The sequence below is a fragment of the Biomphalaria glabrata genome, chromosome 3, assembly GCF_947242115.1.
Source record: "Biomphalaria glabrata chromosome 3, xgBioGlab47.1, whole genome shotgun sequence".
Taxonomy (NCBI): Eukaryota; Metazoa; Mollusca; class Gastropoda; family Planorbidae; genus Biomphalaria; species Biomphalaria glabrata.
This window is the reverse complement of record NC_074713.1, coordinates 55163763-55188972: the sequence shown is the minus strand read 5'-3', so window position 1 is coordinate 55188972 and position 25210 is coordinate 55163763. Positions and strand designations below refer to the sequence as shown.

The following is a 25210-nucleotide window of genomic DNA, read 5'->3' as shown; positions in this document are numbered from 1 at the left end:
TTTTATAGCAAGATGTGGTTCTAAGTTTTTATAGCAAGATGTGGTTCTAAGTTTTTATAGCAAGATGTGGTTCTAAGTTTTTATAGCAAGATGTGGTTCTAAGTTTTTATAGCAAGATGTGGTTCTAAGTTTTTATAGCAAGATGTGGTTCTAAGTTTTTATAGCAAGATGTGGTTCTAAGTTTTTATAGCAAGATGTGGTTCTAAGTTTTTATAGCAAGATGTGGTTCTAAGTTTTTATAGCAAGATGTGGTTCTAAGTTTTTATAGCAAGATGTGGTTCTAAGTTTTTATAGCAAGATGTGGTTCTAAGTTTTTATAGCAAGATGTGGTTCTAAGTTTTTATAGCAAGATGTGGTTCTAAGTTTTGTTTTTTGTGTTGCTTTAAACTTTGATGTATTTCCCCAAGCTGTAGATTGTTTTGGAGTGTTTAATTTTGTAAGTCTAGATTTTACCAATCTTCTTTCTTCTTTTGGTGCACCACAGTCAATAAAAACTTTCTGGATTAAATGAACTTTATTATCTAGTAACTATTGTTATGATGTTACAGGCCATTTATATACAATAAAGTTAGAGATGTAAACAGCTGTAATAACAACAAAAATGTTCCCATTTCAAATCGATCACTGAGTGAGTCAGTTGCTACTTCAATGAATCACAATGCCGACCTAGATAACGGCCATTCAACTTACCCACTCCTCCGGCCCATGTGTTTCCACCGACGTGCGGCTGGTTAAGTGGGTCAACTTTGCCATGCTTAGTGTCAATGTCTTCATGGTCTCGCCCACTCTCACGTTCAGTGTTTAACTGGAACCAAAAAAATACTAACATGAAACAGAAAACAAAACAAAATATCATTCTGTAAATAAGCAAAACAGATTACATTTGTTTCATGATGTATTGATGTAAATAATCATTCCATAATCATACACCATGTCACAGCTCATTGTGACATGTTTATCATTCATAGTCAATGATTATAAACTGTGCTTATAGCATGAGAAAAAACCTCTCAGTTTAGAGCAGAAACCACCATGTATTGGCAGTTGTTATTAAGTCCTGGTAGAAGAAGAACATATTGGATATTTACTACTTAATTGTTCAGACTTCAGGGAAATGGAATATTATTTTTGATGCTAAGTTTATTTGAGTACAATGTATATCTACTAGCTTGTGGCAGGAATATCTATATTTAACTTACAGTAAATCAAATTTAAAAAAAAGGAAATATTCAGACTTGCTCTTCATTTAATAAGATGCTATTTAAAGAAACTTAATCATATAAACCTAAGCAACTAACCGACTAATACAAAAATTTCAAAAGAATGAAGTATCAAAACTACCTGTAGAGGTCTGCCATCTTCAAAACCCAACATATTTCTCCACTCTTGGAGTGAGGTGTCAATTCGGGATGGTACAGTTTCCCAGTGGCGAACACAACCTCCAATATCCACTGAAACTAGTCCATCATTAGAGGTACCAGCTATATACACATTACAGTCAGCATTGTTAAACAACCAGGATGCATAGGGTGAGATGTGTTTGGGTCTGGGTACAGAAACAATAAAAATACAAAACACATGAGTACATAAATAAAGCTCAGTTGTTTTTAATAATGTCATTAAAATGTATCACTTTAATTCTTCTAGCTATATAATCATGTCATCAGGGCTTGAAAAGATCTTCCTTCAGGGAACAATTCCAGGAAAGAGGCAGACAGAGAATGCAATGGTAAGACAACATCAAAGAACAAAACAGTGGCAGATCTTATCAGAATATGTTTATCATGGGTCACAGTGTAGTTCTTGGTCAGGCAGATCTACAGCAGATATGATTTTTCTCCCTACAGCAGATACAGGAGAAGAGCAGAGAACAAAAACAGACCCACAAAGCTTTATCTTATATAATACAGACGTTACTTCAAAAAAGAAGATGATTGCGTCCTACGCGTTATGCATTTAGTCATGCATATTAACCAATGACTTAAATTCTGCCACTTGTTACGTCTTATTATATAATGAGACTCTTTAGCGATTCACTAACACCAAAATGAAAAATCATAGTTTATAAATACCTTAATCTTAATTAACACTGTAAATACTACATTGCTTTTATTCCTCCATTTTGGTTCCTTCCCCCTTTCAACACGTATTCACACCATTCCACATTTACACTACGATGCACAACCCATTCCATGCTCTAATAGCACTAGGGAAGAAGGAGCATTTGTACAAATTTGTCCTAGCATATGGAACGAGGAATGTGCCTTTACTTATCTATTTACTTATCTAAGCTTTTTATTGATTTGACCATTTTGAACTTGTCAGCATAAGTGGTGTGTTTGCTGTACTAGAGAAAATACTTGTCTAATACACATAGTATCTATGCTCTGTTGACACAGAGAATACTATATTGGCTCTGACATGCCAATCACATGCCAGATGGAAGAATTCTTAAGGATAGCCTGTATGTCAAGCTTGTGGAGGAAGTCAGACCAAATGGAAGCCCTAGGCCCAAGACTAACCAGCAGAGATGTCAAAGCATCAATGAAAGTATGTGGGAGGAAATTGCGCAAGATCAGACAAGGAGGAGAAAGACTGTGTGTTCTAGTACTTCACCAAGAGCAAAAGGAATGAAGTGACATAAGACTGAGAAAGAGAGTTGCCCGATCACATAGCCCTAAAACAGGTGCATTGATGTGCATGAACTGTGGAAAACTTTGCAGCTCAAGAAGTGGCTTGTTAAGCCACTCCAGATTCTGCCTTGACTAAAGTAAAAACTGACACCAGTGATTCATCTGGGCACATCTATTGTCTTACCAGACAGAAAAAGCAACATATAGACTCTGGTTCATCAAAATATGAGTTAATAGGACCAGTGGCTTATTTGAACCAAATCCTTAAGTACCAAAACATTCATCTTATAAAATTTTTTTATTAAACCAGCCAGTTATTAGGACCAGATTGAATGTCCCAACATTGTCTAATTAACTTGATTTAACTGCACTTAGGTGACGATTAAGCATAAGATAAGACAAGAAAAGATAATTTTTATTGGTCCAATCAAATGGAAATTCAGTTTGACTACAATTGACAACCTCAGTGTAACTCCTGTACAATAACATTATAGATGCAAATACAAACAACATTCACACATGAAACACATACACACTCATAACCAGCGCTTAATAAATTAGACTTCTTTGTACTTCTCGATGACGACAGCTGATCTTGTAACACTCTGACTGAAAGTGGGATAAAGGAGTTTTTAAATCTGTCTCTTTTAGTCCTAATGGAAAGGAGACGGCCATTTCGTTCAGATCTGATGTAACAGTGTTTTAATGGGTGCAAGTTGTCTTTAAGAATCGTGAGTATTTTGGAAAGGCATATCTTTCATGAAAAAGCTCTTTAAGAGATGGTAGCTGTGTATGAGTGATATACAATGCTTTTTTAATCATTCTATTAGTATCTAATATCTAAAATATTAATTTCTTTACCTGCTAAAAAATAAAAAAATTAAAAGCAACTTTTTAGTAAAGTACATACCCTGGTACTGGAATATATCTAAGTTTATGATTGGCTAAGTCTGCTACTTCCAAATAGCCACTCAATGTTGAATCATTCAGACCTGTTGGTGATAAGAAAGCATTCAACATTTTTTTAGACATTTTTTTTATTTAATTATATTGAGTCTTTTACTATTTAGATAGGATGTGAAGGAAATATTTTGTTAACTAGCCGGATAAGACCCGCAGGCCTTAGTTTGTGATCTAGCACCATGTTCACTTATATAGCTAATATTAAATACTGTGGAAATGGGTTTACCCAATTTGTTAAATGGTTTTGATTTCTATTCAGGACATACATACCCCTTACATTGTGATTTATATATTAGATAATAAAAAAGAAATTGAGAATATAGTCCGACAATGGTTGAAAAATATTTTTCTTTTACCTTCAGGTTTGACCTCAGCTGGAATTTGCCAGGTTGGTAATGCTCGTATAACCTGTCCAGATTCTTTCAGATAAGCCACTGATTTATCCTTATTAAGTGCCGATGGCTTTGATTTTAGACCAAATATTGGATCTGGCTGACTCTTGGGGGATGTCTCTGGCAAAGGTGTTCGTTGTGCAGCGTGTACATCTACTTGACTCTTCATTAGGTGCCAAGAAAATATTGGAACTCATTGAATAAAAATTGGTTTACAAACAGAAAAAAAAGTGTTTTAACCCTTAAAATAACAAAAACACTAGAGGGTGATTAACCAGCTCAGGAAACAATATTGACTTCCTAAGTTTAGTGCATTAAGGGTTAACTAAATATTTAAATGCTGATTTCAATAGCCAGTGAACCAAATCACTTCTAATGCCCATCAGGACTAGTAGTCTAATTTCCCCCTGGAAAAAGTTATCTCAATCATCTAATTGGTTCTCATATTAGTCAATTTTAATACCCCACTGGGTCTATCTAGTAATGATATATAAAACTAACTTCTGGTAGTCACTTAATTAAAATACCCCAGTGAGTCTATCTGGATGGCTGCCTGGCCGTGCGATTTGCGCGCTGGACCATCGTTTGGATTTATCGATGGTCCAGGGTTCAAACCCTGCCCGCTCCCATCCCACGTCGTCCTGCGGGAGGTTTGGACTAGGAAGTAAACTATCTTCAACTCTGAAGAAACATCCGAAACATGTAAAACAAACAAACAAACAATGATATATAAAACTAACTTACAGTAGTCACCTTATTTAAATACCCTACTGAGTCTATCTAGTAATGTAATATAAAACTAATTTACAGCAGTCACTTTAAATACCCCACTGAGTCTATCTAGTAATGTAATATAAAACTAATTTACAGCAGTCACTTTAAATACCCCACTGAGTCTATCTAGTAATGTAATATAAAACTAATTTACAGCAGTCACTTTAAATACCCCACTGAGTCTATCTAGTAATGTAATATAAAACTAATTTACAGAAGTCACTTTAAATACCCCACTGAGTCTATCTAGTAATGTAATATAAAACTTATTTACAGCAGTCACTTTAAATACCCCACTGAGTCTATCTAGTAATGTAATATAAAACTAATTTACAGCAGTCACTTTAAATACCCCACTTATTCTATCTAGTAATGATATATAAAACTAACTTACAGCAGTCACTTTAAATACCCCACTTATTCTATCTAGTAATGATATATAAAACTAATTTACAGCAGTCACTTTAAATACCCCACTTATTCTATCTAGTAATGATAAATAAAACTAACTTACAGCAGTCACTTTAAATACCCCACTTATTCTATCTAGTAATGATAAATAAAACTAACTTACAGCAGTCACTTTAAATACCCCACTTATTCTATCTAGTAATGATATATAAAACTAACTTACAGCAGTCACTTTAAATGCCCCACTTATTCTATCTAGTAATGATAAATAAAACTAACTTACAGCAGTCACTTTAAATACCCCACTTATTCTATCTAGTAATGATATATAAAACTAACTTACAGCAGTCACTTTAAATACCCCACTTATTCTATCTAGTAATGATATATAAAACTAACTTACAGCAGTCACTTTAAATACCCCACTTATTCTATCTAGTAATGATATATAAAACTAACTTACAGCAGTCACTTTAAATACCCCACTTATTCTATCTAGTAATGATAAATAAAACTAACTTACAACAGTCACTTTAAATACCCCACTTATTCTATCTAGTAATGATATATAAAACTAACAGCAGTCACTTTAAATACCCCACTTATTCTATCTAGTAATGATATATAAAACTAACAGCAGTCACTTTAAATACCCCACTTATTCTATCTAGTAATGATATATAAAAGTGACCTCACCATGTCTGGAAATCCTAACAGCACTGAGGCGAATGTATCATTGAATACAGCCACTCTGTTAGGGCTCTCAATATTCTCATTCAAGACCTTACTCAGCATTGAATCCTTGAGATTGTTTGTAGCAGAATAGATCAACTGCCTGGGAACTACACAATTATAATATTACAGTACAGGCACAATAGGGAGGTGGAAATTGTTCTATTTGCTTCTAATAATAATGAAATCTCCACACATTTGTATATGTTGGATTGGAGATAGTTTTGACCCAAAATAATTTTAGTTAATGTATTCTATCATAAGTTAGTGCTTTACAAAATATATTTTTTGTTGTTTTCTTAACTCTTTGTCTCCTAATCGACGATACCATCGTTGATTTGACCTCATTAAATTAAATTAATGTTGAACTTTTAAACTTGACTTTAAAATATATAAACAGAGCATGCATTTCCCTTTGATTCTATACCAAATAAAACATTTTCTGATAACAAACAACAAAGCTATTGAAGCCCAATCATAACAGGGTAGTGAGATAGTAATGAGCAAAATGAAGATGTCCTTCAAAATTAACAAAAATAATTACGGAGCGAAAGAGTTAAAAGAGGTTTTGACTGTTCCATTAACATGAGTGAAGCCAAACAATAGTGTCTAGAGAAAGACATTTGGCTGAGAGGCTTGGCTAGCTAACTTCAACTAAGCCATGATGATAACTAGGAATTTCCAATTCAAGATTTAACTCTTGAAAGAAGTCTTACAAAATAAACACATCCCCCAAGTCTCCATTAAAGAGATGAGTCCATAGAGTAATGAGCATCAAAAATAGAGATTCGTTATACAAAATTAAAAACAAGTAAATAAATGGAATTGATTCTGTTGAGTACAAAATATCTGTTCAAACCCATGATCAAAATTAAAGTTGAATTGAAAACTGATAGTCTTACATATTACAAACATTACTTCAAATAAATAAAAAATAAACAATATCTCAATGCTTGAGATCTGATATTCGTATCAAATTTACTTTAATACCTTATCTTATATTGTCTACTTAAGCTACTTCAAAAAAAGAAGATAATTATATCCTACTCATTTTATGTGTCAATCTAGTCATACATTTTAATCAATGACTAAAACTCTGCTAAGTTGTTGTTTTTTCCTGGCTGATTCATGCAACCCATTCCATTCTCTAATGTTACCAGGGCAGAAGGAGCATGCTAATAAGTTCCTTATATTATAGAACATATAATGATACAAATGAATGAAGCAAAATTCCTACTGACCTAAATCCACTTTGACAGGTTTCAGAATAAATTCATCTTCCGACTTTCTCTCCAGTATGTGCTTCCTGGTAAGAACAAAAAAAAAATTTGAGTTAAAAATTGGGTCAAAAACTCCTTGAATAAAATTGATCTTGAACATTTTACATGTAACGTTTGAGAGAAACTACAATTAATGTATATTTTGTTTCTATATATAAAATGTACTTTTTTAAATGCACAAACTGTATGACAAACTTTTTCTTATTGCTATTATTATTTTATTTTTGTGGAACTAATCCTTGTCCCTATGCTCAAGTGTAGCTTGAATGCAGTGATTCTTGCCGTCCTTAGACCCATATCAAGTTTGAATGTACTAATCCTTCAACATCCTATTCCCACATGAAGTTTAAATTTTTAAAAAATGTTAGCAAACTATAAACAACATTTGTACACAGCACTCACCTGGTAGGGTCAGACTCCTGCAGGATCCATTGTTGATCCCCTATGTAATGGCATGCTCCTATATTGAGAGGCAGGGACAAAGAATGTGAGAATCCTTCTAGAACATTTAAAACTATCATGTCTTGACTGGAAGAAATACAAATTATCAGCCATTGAGTACATGGAAAGAAATAAGTGAAATGAATGTGTTTTTCAAATCTATCTTCAAGTTCAAGTTTTATTATGTAAACCTGTGTTCTTTAAATCTTCCATTACTGTTGTGTTATGTAAACCTATGTTCTTTAAATATTCCATTGCCAATGTTATGTAAACCTGTACAAACGCAGATGGCGAAAAGAAAATCTAAATCTAAATGGTTATGCTTGCCCTGGATGTGGCAAAATATATAGGTCACAGCTGGGGCTGCGCAGCCATGGGAAATACTGCATTCCTCACTAATATTCGGACTCGAAGACAAGCCTTATTATTTTGTAAACCTGTGTTCTTTAAACCTTCCATGACTGTTATGTTATGTAAACCTGTGTTCTTTAAATCTTCCATGACTGTTGTGTTATGTAAACCTGTGTTCTTTAAATCTTCCATGACTGTTGTGTTATGTAAACCTGTGTTCTTTAAATCTTCCATGACTGTTGTGTTATGTAAACCTGTACATTTAGTATCCTGCTTGAAGTGATACTGTGAAAGGTATGCTTTAAAGATGTGTATTTTGAAAGTTGACTGTGGTGGAAAAAAAGATGTGTACATTGGCATTGTGAAAGGTGTAATGTATCAAGCTGTAGTGTAATATTATCTTATAAGCTACAGACATTCTTTATAAGGTCCTGCTGTTTATCCCTGCTCTGTATAAAATAGATATGAAACATAAATGATTTACCCATTCTGTTTATAAAAGACAGTTGTCCCCCTTGCATCGAGCTCTTCATTGTAACACATATTGAATGAAAACTGCAATGTTTTATTATTTTGACATTAAGTTTGGAATATAAGATTTTTTTCAAACGCTAATTTATTATAATTTATTATAACTTATTATTTATTAATTATTTATAAATCAAATAGTTCAACAACAAAAAAATCCTACATCCACTTTGCCAGCTATACTTGGGAACCTCCTTTTATTGACTGGTACTTCTGGCAAGCCATCACACAGAAGACGGTGCACCTGGCCACTCTCCACATTGACACTCAATAGAACATTGGTCTATAAATAGAAATAAGGGCAGTAGAATGGACCTCATTCATCAATCGTAAACAAACAACTTTTAGTCACGTGATAATATTGATAAAACAACGAAAAAAACTGTCACGTGATAGCCACTGTGTATTAAAATTAGATCGTAATTTGTATAGAAGAAATAGAGAATCACGTGGCTAAATGTTGTTTGTTTACGATTGGCGAATGAGGTCCATTTCTTCTTCTTTGGGGCTTTTCTTTCTAGCTATAAATAGCCTATCCAGATATTTTCTTTAGTAGCCTCTACAACAAGTAAATTAATTATATGTTTATATTACTAAGTAAAACAAGACAACCAAATAAATAGTACCATTTGTTCATGGACAAGCACGGTATCATCCAAAGGTGATCCAAGAGGTTGAACTCTGACCTGTCAACAAACAATTGGACACATGTAAACATACGTGTAAATATGTGTAGGGTTAGAGCCAGAGCAGTGAATGTGTACATTTAATTGACTTGACTAGACAGTCATGTCTTGACTGGAAGAAATACAAATTATCAGCCATTGAGTACATGGAAAGAAATAAGTGCTTTTCAAATCTATCTTCCAGTTCAAGTTTTATATGTAAACCTGTGTTCTTTAAATCTTCCATAACTGATGTGTTATGTAAACCTGTGTTCTTTAAATCTTCCATTGCCAATGGTATGAAAACTTGTACAAACGCAAACTGCAAAAAGAAAATCTAAATCAACCATCTGCGGACAATGGTTATGCTTGCCCTAGATGTACCTCATTCGGTCAGACTATATCAACTCCACTCATTGATCAGGAACACGAAAAAGACCAAGATGCCTGTGTGTAGTCGCTGAATGAACGTTTTATGTTGTGTCTGTTCTATTTATGTGTATGTTTCTGTTGTGTTGTCTTTATATGAGAAAAGAGTTCTTGTAATCACAACAAATTTCCAAAAGGATCAATAAAGCAGTCTTAGTCTTAGACATGAGTAGCCCTATGTTTGTGTGTAAGTGTATAAAGCCTTACAGGGCATGAATAAGCAGCCATCCTGTGCACTATGTATATAGACCTTAATGACTATGAGAAGCCTTCTGTTTATGTGTGTTTAAAGCCTTTTTTTTTTTAGCCATTCCTTAAAGAACTATTTATTATATACTTACAGGAATAACTTTTTAGAGATTTCAATTCAGCTCATTCATTGTATTTCTTGTCTGGCTGAGCTAGCACAATTCATGTTCTAGCTAATCTCATGACAAAACATACACTTGATGTTCTAGTTTTTATTCAAATACCTACTTAGAATTTTGATATGGCAAAGCATTGAGTTTAATATGTAGTCATGCCATGAAGTTTCTTAATAATTTCAAGGTTTTGATTTGGTCTTTGATGAAGAACATCTTAAGTCAGCTGATTTTTTAAAGTAATTACCTTCAGGATGGCTGCCTGGTCGTGCAGTTTGCACGCTGGACTGTCGTTCGGACTTATCGATGGTCCCCGGGTTCAAACCCTGCCCGCTCCCATCCCCCGTCGTCCTGCGGGAGGTTTGGACTAGGAAGTAATTATCTTCAACTCTGAAGGAACATCCGAAATAAGTAAAACAAACAAACAACAAAACAGTCCACACAAACTCCCATGCACACATGCACAGGCAAACACTTAAACACTCAAGTAAACACAAACACTTAAACACACATATATACACAAACACTTAAAACACACACATACACACTAACACTTAAACACACAAGCATACATAAACACTTAGACACCAAGCATATATAGCCACAATAATGATAGTTTAGTTTTACAATTCACTGAAATAAAAAAAACTGCTTACAGTTGGCCTGTAAGATCCCATCGTTGACGGGAAGATGTCATACATGTCAATAAAGTTTGCAGTGTGGGATGTTGATGTCAATGTGTACAAACCAGGGGGGTGACATGTAGCCACATAGATGACATCATGTTTGTTTTTACCAGGACTTCTGTTGGCAGCTGTTGATGAGAGAACTAGTCATCATGACCTACATAAACACATTTTAAGATAAATATAATGTGTACATATTTTAATACTATGTAGCCAATACTGTTAAGCTTTAGGTCCATGTAACTGATGTGTGTAGTCAGAACAAGCCCTCAAGCCATTAACATATGCGGACTGTCAAGGAAACTGAATATTATTGGCAGCCTTCTCATAGTTTGGTAGTAACAATGTAAGAATGACCAAGTTCTCAGAGATAGTGGGCTTTCAGACTTCTCCAGAATTGGGACAGAATGGACTATGCTTTGATTTGAAACCAAAGCCCAGAATGGTCTTGACCATTGAGGAACCTTCCTTGTTCCATATGCTATGACAAAGTTGTACAAATGCTCCTTCTTCCCTAGTGCTATTAGAGTATAGAATGGGTTGCCTGAGCCAGCCAGAAAAACCAATGGCTTGGCAAAATTTAAGTCATTGGTTAACATGCATGGCTAGATTGACCTAGGAACATGTGTAGGACGTAATCATCTTACCTAGTAACATGTGTAGGACATAATCATCTTCTTTTTTGAAGTGACGTCTGTATTTTATAAGATAAGAAGATAGTCTCCACTGCAATGCTGGGAGAAATCCTACTCAGTGCCCATTAGATTGTATGGGGCCTGCCATTAGCTCCAATCACCAAGGATCTTCATTTTTAGATGTGACCATGGTCAGAGAATTTGGAAGTACAAGCATAAAAGAAGGAACTACTCAAAACTATGAATAGACAAAAGCTGAGCTGGTTTGGTCATATTCTAAGCTGACTCAATGTTAAAAGTCAGGTACAGAGGATTGAGCATGAAGAAAGGGTCGTCCAAAGAAAAGCTGGCTGGGTCACGTAAAAGAATGGACCGGCCTCTCTCTTGATATTCCGCTAAGAACAGCTGCTAACCAGGAAAAGTGGAGGGATTTGGTTGAGTGAACTGTCACAGCACCCTTATGACCAAAGTCAAGGGACAGATGATAATGATGATAACAATGAGCTTGAAGGAGTTAAAACATTTAATAAGATGGAAAAATCATATGAAAAGATTTTCGCCCAACATAACCAACACCCTGTACGGCATTGCTGAACAACTGAAGAAAACAGCACACTTTTTTTCCTTGGCACAGTCTGCAAAAGAGCTGACAGCTCAGCAGCAAAAAGCTGGCTAGAAGAAGAAGAAGAAATGATTTTCTGGATGTTGATTTTTTCTATTGAAGTAAAAACTATATGGAGAACTGCCTGGTCTGGAAACCACTGTGAGGTACAGGATTACTGACCTGAACCCTCTGCCATGTAAAATGAGAACAATATAGAAGAAGAAGAAATGATTTTCTGGATGTTGATTTTTTCTATAGAAGTAAAAACTATATGAAGAACTGCCTGATCTGGAAACCACTGTGAGGTACAGGATTACTGACCTGAACCCTCTGACATGTAAAATGAGAACAATAAAGAAGAAGAAGAAATGATTTTCTGGATGTTGATTTTTTCTATAGAAGTAAAAACTATATGGAGAACTGCCTGATCTGGAAACCACTGTGAGGTACAGGATTACTGACCTGAACCCTCTGACATGTAAAATGAGAACAATAAAGAAGAAGAAGAAATGATTTTCTGGATGTTGATTTTTTCTATAGAAGTAAAAACTATATGGAGAACTGCCTGATCTGGAAACCACTGTGAGGTACAGGATTACTGACCTGAACCCTCTGCCATGTAAAATGAGAACAATATAGAAGAAGAAGAAATGATTTTCTGGATGTTGATTTTTTCTATAGAAGTAAAAACTATATGGAGAACTGCCTGATCTGGAAACCACTGTGAGGTACAGGATTACTGACCTGAACCCTCTGACATGTAAAATGAGAACAATAAAGAAGAAGAAGAAATGATTTTCTGGATGTTGATTTTTTCTATAGAAGTAAAAACTATATGGAGAACTGCCTGATCTGGAAACCACTGTGAGGTACAGGATTACTGACCTGAACCCTCTGTCATGTAAAATGAGAACAATAAAGAAGAAGAAGAAATGATTTTCTGGATGTTGATTTTTTCTATAGAAGTAAAAACTATATGGAGAACTGCCTGATCTGGAAACCAATGTGAGGTACAGGATTACTGACCTGAACCCTCTGACATGTAAAATGAGAACAATAAAGAAGAAGAAAAGTTTTCTCACAAGGAACTAATGAAACAATAGTATAAATATATATTTCTTCTTCTGTGTTCAATAATACACTAGCCTATATTTTAAAGCTGATGGCTAGCATAAAGTATATAACCTATATATTCTATGTTTCTCCATTTCCTATTGAATTCAACTAGGCGTTAAATAGGAAGGTCAAACTCTCACCTTGACTTACTGCTACATCACAAACAATGTTTGCCTCCTCCAATGGGATCACAGAGTGAGACTCCTCCTCTGAGAACTTGACACTCCTGGACTCAGTTCTGTCAACATTTTTACTTTGAATGAAGATTTCAAAAGGTCCCTGGTGATGAATATTTTCTGATACATTCATTCTGCTTTAATGTGAAATTCAATAAGATTGACTTGCCTAGGCTTTAAGCAATGATACAAATATAATTCACTGTCTAGTTGTGACTAAATATAGAAGTGAAGCTAGGTGCTGAAACAAATGATGATACATACATATTAGACATAAATGAACAGCAGAACCAGGGACCAAGTTTTTAAATGATAGAAAGTAGTGAATTAAATGCGACAAAAATAAGGGACTGCGCCTACCAAGGCTCAAACCAGTGGCCCTGGAAATGGCTGTCTGTGTCGGCTCTATTGAAGTTGTTGGTGAACGGATGTGGCGAGATGGGGGAGGAGCTAGCTAGGGCATGTGACCATTGACCACTGGGGTGGTAATTTGCATACGAGTGAAATGACTTTGGACCAGAAGAATGTTTTTTTGGACATTCTGATGGTCTAGAGGTTAAGTTCGTTTAGTGCGTTATCGCTAGGAGGTTTTATCGTTTCCAGGGCCACTGGTTCGAGCCTTGGTAGGCGCAGTCCCTTATTTTCGTCGCATTTAATTCACTACTTTCTCTCATTTAAAAACTTGGTCCCTGGTGCTGCTGTTTATTTATGTCTAATATGTATGCATCATTAGTTGTGACTAGGATGAAATTCCTCACTTTTTCATTTTCTCTTGGGGAATTATGAAATATATTTTTCTATGACAAACATATTATAGGGAAATAGAAAACAAACTATGACCTCCAGTGTTGATTTACAAACTGACTACCATTGATGACAATAACTTCTTGTGTTAATTGAATTGACTGTATCTGCTTATATAATACAGACGTTACTTCAAAAAAGAAGATGATTACGTCCTACGGGTCATGCATTTTTTCATGCATATTAACCAATGACTTAAATTCTGCCAAGTCACTGGTTTTCCTGGCTGGCTCAGGCAACCCATTCCAGGCTCTAATAGAACTATGGAAAAATGAGCATTTGTACAAATTTGTCCTAGCATATGGAACAAGGAATGTGCCTTTATCTTTGTGTCTTTCTGAGTATTTTATTAGATTTTGTTTTTGTATTTGAAGATTATGGTTCAGTGTTTTATGTATGATTGCTACTTTACTTTCAAGTCTTCTATCCTGAAGGCTTTCTAAATTTAGTGATTTAACTAAAGGTGTTACTCTAGTCAAATGTGGATATTCGTTTGCTATGAATCTCACTGCTCTATATTGTGTCTGTTCCATGTGACTGTATAGGATGACTTTCAGCTTGATTTTCTGAGAGTATCATAATCTGCAATGATTTCCACTTTTGAATGACTGGATCTTCCCGTTTTGATTTATTGACCGAATCAGTGAACATACAAAAGGAAATGACTGATTGACTTACTTTTACATTGATCTTACTGCTAGTAACTGGCAGACTCATCAAGTGAGTTTTTTGTCTCAGTCCACTAGGATTGGTCACTTCCCACTGACCCAGGAGTTCAAACTTAGGTAATGGGATTCTAGAGAAAGAGAGAGAAAAAAATATGGTGGCTTTTATACAAATATAGAGGACTGTATAAGTATATATATCAATGTACGTTTCTTTTAAGAACACAATTATTTAGCCAATCTTATTTTTGATGTATGTTACCCATAATGATATAAATATTCCTATAGAAGTTGTGAGGGCTGTTTGGTTGTTTGTTTTGTACAATGTTTGACATGTTTTGGATGTTCCTTCAGAGTTGAAGATAATTTAATTCGTTAGGCTGTGTCTTATGCAGATAAGTCAAACAGAGGTAATACTGAGATAATGAAATCAAATAACAGTCAAAACTTTCCCTTTTTAGGAAACAAATAGCTTTTCCGCTTTGTTTCAATTGACTGTGAAACTCTATAAAGAGCAGAATTTTGATCTAAATTATTCTATTCACAAATCAAATCTATAGATCTTGCATTTTTTTCTGAATTACATCTCTTGAATCAGAATATATCATTTCAGCTAAAACTTCAACTTTCCCCATTCTCATTGAAAAAGAAAAAAAAAAGGTGAAAACTGGAATTTTGAATTTCGGGATTTTTAGGATGCCCTTGAGTCCACCAAACTCACATTTGTTTGAGAAAATAAAGGCTGTTGGTCATTTTACTGGCCACATGACACACTCATTTAACTGTTCGCCTTAGAAATAGATGACCTTTTCATTATCTGCCCTATAGATTGCAAGATCTGAAAGGGGAACATTACTTCAAAACTACTATAGACACAGGTACATCTGTCTTGATCTGACTTTCATCAGCTGTTCACCCCAATCTGTTCATTCATCTGCATCAGTTTTGTCACTGGTTACATCAGAAATCAACAAGAAAGGGGACTCTACCTTTCTCTCTCTTACCTACTGAAACCATGGTGAAATGAAATTTCAAAACTGCAAAAGTGGTGATCCAGTTTAGGACATTGCTACCAAATGGTAGTTATGTTTACAGATTGTATTCCATTATTACAAGTGTTAGTGTAGAGTAAACAAATATTAAATATATACTACAGAGGTAACACCTTTCTTTTGTTTGTAATAAATATTACTTTGTTTGAATTGATTATTCATATCTATTTTTTACTTGAAATTAATTATTGGTTATTACAAACAACTTTAACTCTATTTGTGCGTTATTATTTTGGTTTGAAACTAAATGAATGTCTTCATCAGGATGACTGTCCTAAACTCATACCACATGATGCAGATAACATATGATCAAAAAGAATGCCAAAAAAAATTATGTTGTATGATCAACTAGATGGTATAGTTCTAAATGAACAAAAACCAATTGATGAAGACCCATGAATTATAGGAAAAAACTAATATGCCAACAGGAGTTATTAGAAGAACTTTTAAAAATTATAGTTTCCATGATTTATTCTTACAAATCCATATAAAGAAATTTTCTAAAAGGTAACAATTTACATGGTTTTGAGATGTTTGGCAAATGATTAGTACATCCACTTCTAAACGACAATTAACAATAGCATCATAATAACATCATAATGACATCTTAATGATATCATAATGCCCAGGTCACTTCTCCCCTACTTTACCTTAAAAAGGATACAATGACCTTATAAATTACAGATGCTAATTCAAAACCGAAGATAATTGCATGCTTTGTGTATCCATGTGTCAATCTAGTCATGCATGTTAATTAAACTTAAACTCTGACACCTGAGATGAACTCCAATTGGAAACAAGACTGGAAGGATTAGTCCTCCTGTAGAGCCTTGGCGAGAAACTCTGCTGTTAGGCGTAGTGCCTCTTAAACTCTGGCTGACTCAGGCAACCCATTCCATGCTGAAATGGTGCTAGCGAAGGAGCCCTTCTACGAATTAGTCCTAGCATTTGGAATAAGAAATTTCCACAGAGAATTCCACAGTTCACCAATAACTTTCTCACCTCAGATAACCCTTTTATTATTTTTTTTTTCAGTTCTGTGGATGGGGACGCATAGACCATTGTCTAATCCAACTTTACCCCATGGATATTCCTGTTACAGCTCAACTTATATGTCATTGTCATAGTAGCAACAAATATGACATCAATACTGACAATTGGGAAGACATAGCTCTAGACCGCAACAGGTGGAGAGAGACAGTGACCAAGAAAGCTATGGACAGTGAAAGTACATGGGTCTCAGCTCAGGAAGAAAAACGCACAATCCGAAAAACGGCCAGCTCCTCTACCACCGAAGCAAAAGCCACCTTAACCTGCGCTATCTGTGGACGGGAGTGTCTCTCCAAAATAGGGCTCCACAGCCACATGAGGAAGTGTGCTCTGAGATGAACCATAGTCGTTCTACGACTGAAGGAGGCCAATGATGGATGGGGGCGCATAGACCATTGTCTAATCCAACTTTACCCCATGGATATTCCTGTTACAGCTCAAATCATATGTCATTGTCATAGTAGCAACAAATATGACAGTGAACTTTTTTGAAATCCAGGGAATATTAATAAAAGCCTAAGGAAACCCTCAGCTAACATGCACACATATCAATCAATCACATGTCAATCAATCACACATATCAATCAATCACACATCTCAATCAAGTTTTTGTGAACCTAATTGCCTAACTTGTTTTCTACATTCAAATCAACGGCAAACACAAATAATCCGGATTAAATTGAAAATCATTTTTAATTAACAATTATTTGGTGCCAGCAATGATTTAATACTTCGACAACTGTATGATTATGTTTTGTGCCATTAACTTGACAATGGAGGTCATGTGACCACATAATGACGAACTGACTTTACTTTCCCCAAGAATTTCAGATACTTATGGTTGAGTGGACTCAATGACATATAAATAAAGTCTAAAACTAACGGCATGACAATCAAAAACATGGAAAACCAAACAAAGACATGGAAATAAATGAAACAAAATCAATCCCATTGGACAAAATGTTTTATTGATGACAAAAATAACCTGGGATTGTAATGTCAAAATAACAATTAATGCAATCAACTAAAGCTTAATCAGCATATGATGTCACTTATACATCAATGTTACATCTATTTACATGTGACATCACACAGTAGGATAACTTGAAAAAAAAAAAGACAACAAACTGTTTTTCAATATAGAAGATCTATTTCGTATGGAAATCTCAGGAAATTTTTATCATCAAAAAACATTTTTTATTTTAAAAATCTAGTCATAACAATAAGAAAAACAGATTGATAAAAATGTGCTATCACAGTTCAAGGACATTCATCATTAACATTCACAGAGTCATAGGCACAAAATATTTGCCTGATTTCATTCTGATCACTCGGAAGAATTTATCAATGGTAAGGTATTAACATTGCTAACAGAAAGAGAAGCTTCTAGTCTTACTCTTTAGCCAAACTAATGGAGGCTTGCGACGCACCAACAGGGATTCCATGCTTCTGCATTGTCTCAACAATAGTTTCCTGGAGCTCTTTGTTGTAGGAGTCAAAATCAAACACATTTCTTACCACTGTGGTCAAACCTTCGTTGGGAAATTGCTGAAGAATGAAAAAAAAAATATTGATAAAAAACATCTAAGACAAAATTATAGATTCTGTATTCTGATTAGGCTCGAAATTTTATTTTCATTTTTTCCTACGTACACATTTACTATAGAAAAACATATCAGAATGTCATCAAACAGATAAGAAGGTTAGTGATACAAAAATGCTGAGTTCAAGCCTTTGAGAAGAAATGCTTTAGGAAACTGCTTTGATTGGATTGCTTTGGGTTGAGATTGGGTAACTACAAACAAGAAGGTGATTGGGTAACTACAAACAAGAAGGTGATTGGGTGTCAGGGAGAAATATGGCGAGAATGAATGTTAGTTTGATATTTTGGTATGATTGTATTTCCCCTTGGTATGAATGCGAAGTGTTGCACGTGTTGTGAACTGAGTGATTAAGTCTTCGTTGAATGTGCGAGAGAATGTGTTAGTCAGTAAGGTCTTGCTCCCGGTCCAGGAAGGTTGGACGTTTACTTCCTGGACTGGTATTTATGCATTTATATTTTCATAAGTTGATGGACTGGTGTTTTGTGTATTTCATAAGAGTGATATAATTGTGTGCTTTATTAAGTATTAAAGTATTATCGATATTCGTGAATATAAGGAGTTAGAGTTGATGTATATTAAGGTTAAGCAAGTATTGAATTATAATTGAGTAACCAAGAAAGTACCAAGCAAGTATTATTTAATATTTAAGAAACCCCTAGTGAGCCAAGTCAAGAAACAAGAACAAGAGTCAAGCAGCAGCAGTAAATATATATATAATTTGAAACCCTGACATCTGGAGGCTTTGTCCGGGCAGGTATCGTTGTACCTGTTACCTATCATTTGTCCCTTCGATCAGCCAAACGAGATACTACCTTGACATATTTGAGTGGATCTAAGACAACCGGTATTATTTAACCAGTGTATTAACCAGTGTACTATTTTAACCAGTATTATTATTGACATCTGGAGGCTTCGTGCGGGCAGGTACCGTGTCGGTTGTACCTATTTTTTCGTCCCCCTGAAGAAGTCATTGAACTAGCCAGAGTCCGCAATTTTTTTTTTTTCACTGGTTGACCTCTACACACGATTGTGACTGTTACACAGAAGTTTTTGTTGACAAATTGTGATTCAGCACGGGATGTCATCACCAGTTAAAGAGACATCGCCATTTAAAGAGACATCGCCATTTCATGAGACACTACTACTACTTACTTACTATTGGATTTTTGCGTTTTGAGACATCACCATTTAAAGGGACATCACCATTTAATGAGACATCACCATTTAATGAGGAATCACCATTTAAAGGGACATAACCATTTCATGAGACACTACTACTACTTACTTACTATTGGATTATTGGATTTAGAGACATCGCCATTTAGAGAGACTTCGCCATTTAAAGAGACATCGCCATTTAAAGAGACATCGCCATTTAAAGGGACATCACTATTTAAAGAGACACTACTACTACTAGTATTCACTTACTATTGGATTATTCTACATGAATGCAATTACTCAAGTAATCGTGATTTATCTACATTTGCTACATTGATGTTGGATTATTATTGTACTACCTGACTAGATAATCATTTTTTTTATGCACCCATATTATTACTATTAGTATTATATCAATGCTTGAATAATTTTGTTTTGTATTTGTTTCATTCTCTAAATCTGCTGTGAGTCATAAAGCGTTTACAAGGAGGCTGAACAGCGACCTGACACTCCAGAAGTTCTACATTCTTAAAGCAACACTGTCGTGTGGAAAGAGTTGTCATTTCTTTCCTGGCATCAGACACAGATAAGTTGAGTTTTCTTTTGTCTGTTGTATAGGGCATTCAGGGTCGAGTGTACATTGCCTTTTCAGTAGGGGAGATAAAGGGTGAATTTTTTCATTTCTTTGTTGATCCTTTTTATAATTTATTGTCTTATGTAAATTGAACAATGTTTCTTGTTAACTTAACCTTTATAAATTAATTTACCCTTATTCAGTAATACATCTTTTTATTTGTGATTACCATGGACGAGTTTAAACCTAGGTCAATTGAGGTATTAATAGAACAGGCCCACATGTTTGGAATTGAGGGTGATGAATTACGAGAGTTTGTTTTAAACCAACAAAAACTAGATCTAGAAAGATTAAAATTAGAATTAGAAAGAAAGGCAATAGAAGTGGTAAAGTTGAAAATGGAACTGGAAGTAAAACTGTCATTACAGGGAGATGTGAACTATAAAATAGAAATTGAAAATGACATATTAACTAATGAGGAACAAAATAACTGTCAGGATATTGATAATAATATAAGTGGGATAGAAGATAATGAAGAAATTGACAATGTCTTATCAAGTAAGGAACTAAATGATTGTAATTATACTGTTTATGATATTAATGAGATAGACATTGGAGAAGTAATAGGAAATGTCTTAACTACTGAGGAACTTATTGATAAGGAACTTATTGATTGTCAGTTTATTGACAATAATATTATTCATGTTCTGAGACCATTTCACAGAGTACACAAACCATTAAAGAGATTAAACCTAACAAAAGGAGTTTATCAAGTTGTTGGTGGGGGTAAAGTTAAACCAGACCCCAATAGGCTACAAATGTTTTTGTACCTAAAACTTCCAAGAAAAAGAAAAAAGAAATCTTGACATAGTGTTTCCCCTCTCCCAGTCGCTGAGAAGGGGGTGTCTACGAGGGTCACCTGAATTCCCAAGTGCGACTTGGCAATAGAGAAAATTCAGCAGTGTCTGTCTTCATGTATTTTAATTATTTTTTTGTACCAAATCTTAAATAGTTATTGTATTATTCTAAACAGCACATCCGAAATAGCTTGCTGTGTGTTGCACCAAGTAGATGGCTTCCTTCCGGTAAAGTGCAGAGAGCTGACACATAGAGAGTAGCATTACTTCATTAGTAGCGTGAGTGTCCAACGCCTAGACAGATACCTCTGATACCCAGGAGGATGCACAATTCAGTTTGACCACAGACCACTGTCCACTAGCTGATACACTGTCAAGACTAACTTAGCATAGTTATATTAGTTGTAATTGTTAGAATTCATCTTTTTTTCCCCCAATACAATGTCAAACGTGGTCTTAACTATTAGTGATAGTATCTTGTCATATATTATTGCTATACATAGGAGTTGATCTTTTCTTGTATGTTTGCTGTTTTACATATTAAATATTAACGTGGGAAGACTATGCCTGGCAACTTCAAATTGTAATTTAACTCTCCATGCCACTATTTTTTTTTCTCATTTATTCTTCTCTCTTTCCCTTTGTTGTAAATAGTGTCATATAAGTGATAGCCTTAGCTGGACATATTTCTTTTGTTAGGTTAATAAGGGCTATTTCACTTTAATGTACATTATATACATTTATGTGTAGATATATATGTTTATATATATATGTATACAAGTATGAGTATGACACAGTGTGTGTATGTATGTATATTTATGTATATATTTAAATGACTGTTATCTAATAACAGTCATATCGAGAGAGGGGGGATGTCAGGGAGAAATATGGCGAGAATGAATGTTAGTTTGATATTTTGGTATGATTGTATTTCCCCTTGGTATGAATGCGAAGTGTTGCACGTGTTGTGAACTGAGTGATTAAGTCTTCGTTGAATGTGCGAGAGAATGTGTTAGTCAATAAGGTCTTGCTCCCGGTCCAGGAAGGTTAGACGTTTACTTCCTGGACTGGTATTTATGCATTTATATTTTCATAAGTTGATGGACTGGTGTTTTGTGTATTTCATAAGAGTGATATAATTGTGTGCTTTATTAAGTATTAAAGTATTATCGATATTCGTGAATATAAGGAGTTAGAGTTGATGTATATTAAGGTTAAGCAAGTATTGAATTATAATTGAGTAACCAAGAAAGTACCAAGCAAGTATTATTTAATATTTAAGAAACCCCTAGTGAGCCAAGTCAAGAAACAAGAACAAGAGTCAAGCAGCAGCAGTAAATATATATATAATTTGAAACCCTGACATCTGGAGGCTTTGTCCGGGCAGGTATCGTTGTACCTGTTACCTATCATTTGTCCCTTCGATCAGCCAAACGAGATACTACCTTGACATATTTGAGTGGATCTAAGACAACCGGTATTATTTAACCAGTGTATTAACCAGTGTACTATTTTAACCAGTATTATTATTGACATCTGGAGGCTTCGTGCGGGCAGGTACCGTGTCGGTTGTACCTATTTTTTCGTCCCCCTGAAGAAGTCATTGAACTAGCCAGAGTCCGCAATTTTTTTTTTTTCACTGGTTGACCTCTACACACGATTGTGACTGTTACACAGAAGTTTTTGTTGACAAATTGTGATTCAGCACGGGATGTCATCACCAGTTAAAGAGACATCGCCATTTAAAGAGACATCGCCATTTCATGAGACACTACTACTACTTACTTACTATTGGATTTTTGCGTTTTGAGACATCACCATTTAAAGGGACATCACCATTTAATGAGACATCACCATTTAATGAGGAATCACCATTTAAAGGGACATAACCATTTCATGAGACACTACTACTACTTACTTACTATTGGATTATTGGATTTAGAGACATCGCCATTTAGAGAGACTTCGCCATTTAAAGAGACATCGCCATTTAAAGAGACATCGCCATTTAAAGGGACATCACTATTTAAAGAGACACTACTACTACTAGTATTCACTTACTATTGGATTATTCTACATGAATGCAATTACTCAAGTAATCGTGATTTATCTACATTTGCTACATTGATGTTGGATTATTATTGTACTACCTGACTAGATAATCATTTTTTTTATGCACCCATATTATTACTATTAGTATTATATCAATGCTTGAATAATTTTGTTTTGTATTTGTTTCATTCTCTAAATCTGCTGTGAGTCATAAAGCGTTTACAAGGAGGCTGAACAGCGACCTGACACTCCAGAAGTTCTACATTCTTAAAGCAACACTGTCGTGTGGAAAGAGTTGTCATTTCTTTCCTGGCATCAGACACAGATAAGTTGAGTTTTCTTTTGTCTGTTGTATAGGGCATTCAGGGTCGAGTGTACATTGCCTTTTCAGTAGGGGAGATAAAGGGTGAATTTTTTCATTTCTTTGTTGATCCTTTTTATAATTTATTGTCTTATGTAAATTGAACAATGTTTCTTGTTAACTTAACCTTTATAAATTAATTTACCCTTATTCAGTAATACATCTTTTTATTTGTGATTACCATGGACGAGTTTAAACCTAGGTCAATTGAGGTATTAATAGAACAGGCCCACATGTTTGGAATTGAGGGTGATGAATTACGAGAGTTTGTTTTAAACCAACAAAAACTAGATCTAGAAAGATTAAAATTAGAATTAGAAAGAAAGGCAATAGAAGTGGTAAAGTTGAAAATGGAACTGGAAGTAAAACTGTCATTACAGGGAGATGTGAACTATAAAATAGAAATTGAAAATGACATATTAACTAATGAGGAACAAAATAACTGTCAGGATATTGATAATAATATAAGTGGGATAGAAGATAATGAAGAAATTGACAATGTCTTATCAAGTAAGGAACTAAATGATTGTAATTATACTGTTTATGATATTAATGAGATAGACATTGGAGAAGTAATAGGAAATGTCTTAACTACTGAGGAACTTATTGATAAGGAACTTATTGATTGTCAGTTTATTGACAATAATATTATTCATGTTCTGAGACCATTTCACAGAGTACACAAACCATTAAAGAGATTAAACCTAACAAAAGGAGTTTATCAAGTTGTTGGTGGGGGTAAAGTTAAACCAGACCCCAATAGGCTACAAATGTTTTTGTACCTAAAACTTCCAAGAAAAAGAAAAAAGAAATCTTGACATAGTGTTTCCCCTCTCCCAGTCGCTGAGAAGGGGGTGTCTACGAGGGTCACCTGAATTCCCAAGTGCGACTTGGCAATAGAGAAAATTCAGCAGTGTCTGTCTTCATGTATTTTAATTATTTTTTTGTACCAAATCTTAAATAGTTATTGTATTATTCTAAACAGCACATCCGAAATAGCTTGCTGTGTGTTGCACCAAGTAGATGGCTTCCTTCCGGTAAAGTGCAGAGAGCTGACACATAGAGAGTAGCATTACTTCATTAGTAGCGTGAGTGTCCAACGCCTAGACAGATACCTCTGATACCCAGGAGGATGCACAATTCAGTTTGACCACAGACCACTGTCCACTAGCTGATACACTGTCAAGACTAACTTAGCATAGTTATATTAGTTGTAATTGTTAGAATTCATCTTTTTTTCCCCCAATACAATGTCAAACGTGGTCTTAACTATTAGTGATAGTATCTTGTCATATATTATTGCTATACATAGGAGTTGATCTTTTCTTGTATGTTTGCTGTTTTACATATTAAATATTAACGTGGGAAGACTATGCCTGGCAACTTCAAATTGTAATTTAACTCTCCATGCCACTATTTTTTTTTCTCATTTATTCTTCTCTCTTTCCCTTTGTTGTAAATAGTGTCATATAAGTGATAGCCTTAGCTGGACATATTTCTTTTGTTAGGTTAATAAGGGCTATTTCACTTTAATGTACATTATATACATTTATGTGTAGATATATATGTTTATATATATATGTATACAAGTATGAGTATGACACAGTGTGTGTATGTATGTATATTTATGTATATATTTAAATGACTGTTATCTAATAACAGTCATATCGAGAGAGGGGGGATGTCAGGGAGAAATATGGCGAGAATGAATGTTAGTTTGATATTTTGGTATGATTGTATATCCCCTTGTAATGAATGCGAAGTGTTGCACGTGTTGTGAACTGAGTGATTAAGTCTTCGTTGAATGTGCGAGAGAATGTGTTAGTCAATAAGGTCTTGCTCCCGGTCCAGGAAG

The 25210-nt window shown here is 34.7% G+C and overlaps 1 protein-coding gene across 1 annotated transcript in view; it reads right to left on the bottom strand.

Annotated features, from left to right (window-relative positions):
• The window catches only part of LOC106058244 (von Willebrand factor A domain-containing protein 8-like), a 55305-nt gene that overhangs the window by 9249 nt on the left and 20846 nt on the right, over nucleotides 1–25210 (bottom strand). Inside the window, exons 25-38 of the mRNA XM_056022720.1 lie at nucleotides 18146–18297; nucleotides 14661–14778; nucleotides 13143–13281; nucleotides 10618–10775; nucleotides 9132–9191; nucleotides 8669–8788; nucleotides 8462–8532; nucleotides 7588–7713; nucleotides 7147–7211; nucleotides 5870–6015; nucleotides 3953–4151; nucleotides 3544–3625; nucleotides 1342–1546; nucleotides 691–805 (exon numbers count right to left, since the gene is read on the bottom strand). Of these exons, the coding sequence (XP_055878695.1) occupies nucleotides 691–805; nucleotides 1342–1546; nucleotides 3544–3625; nucleotides 3953–4151; nucleotides 5870–6015; nucleotides 7147–7211; nucleotides 7588–7713; nucleotides 8462–8532; nucleotides 8669–8788; nucleotides 9132–9191; nucleotides 10618–10775; nucleotides 13143–13281; nucleotides 14661–14778; nucleotides 18146–18297 (1756 nt within the window). The remainder of the gene's footprint in view (nucleotides 1–690; nucleotides 806–1341; nucleotides 1547–3543; nucleotides 3626–3952; nucleotides 4152–5869; nucleotides 6016–7146; nucleotides 7212–7587; nucleotides 7714–8461; nucleotides 8533–8668; nucleotides 8789–9131; nucleotides 9192–10617; nucleotides 10776–13142; nucleotides 13282–14660; nucleotides 14779–18145; nucleotides 18298–25210) is intronic.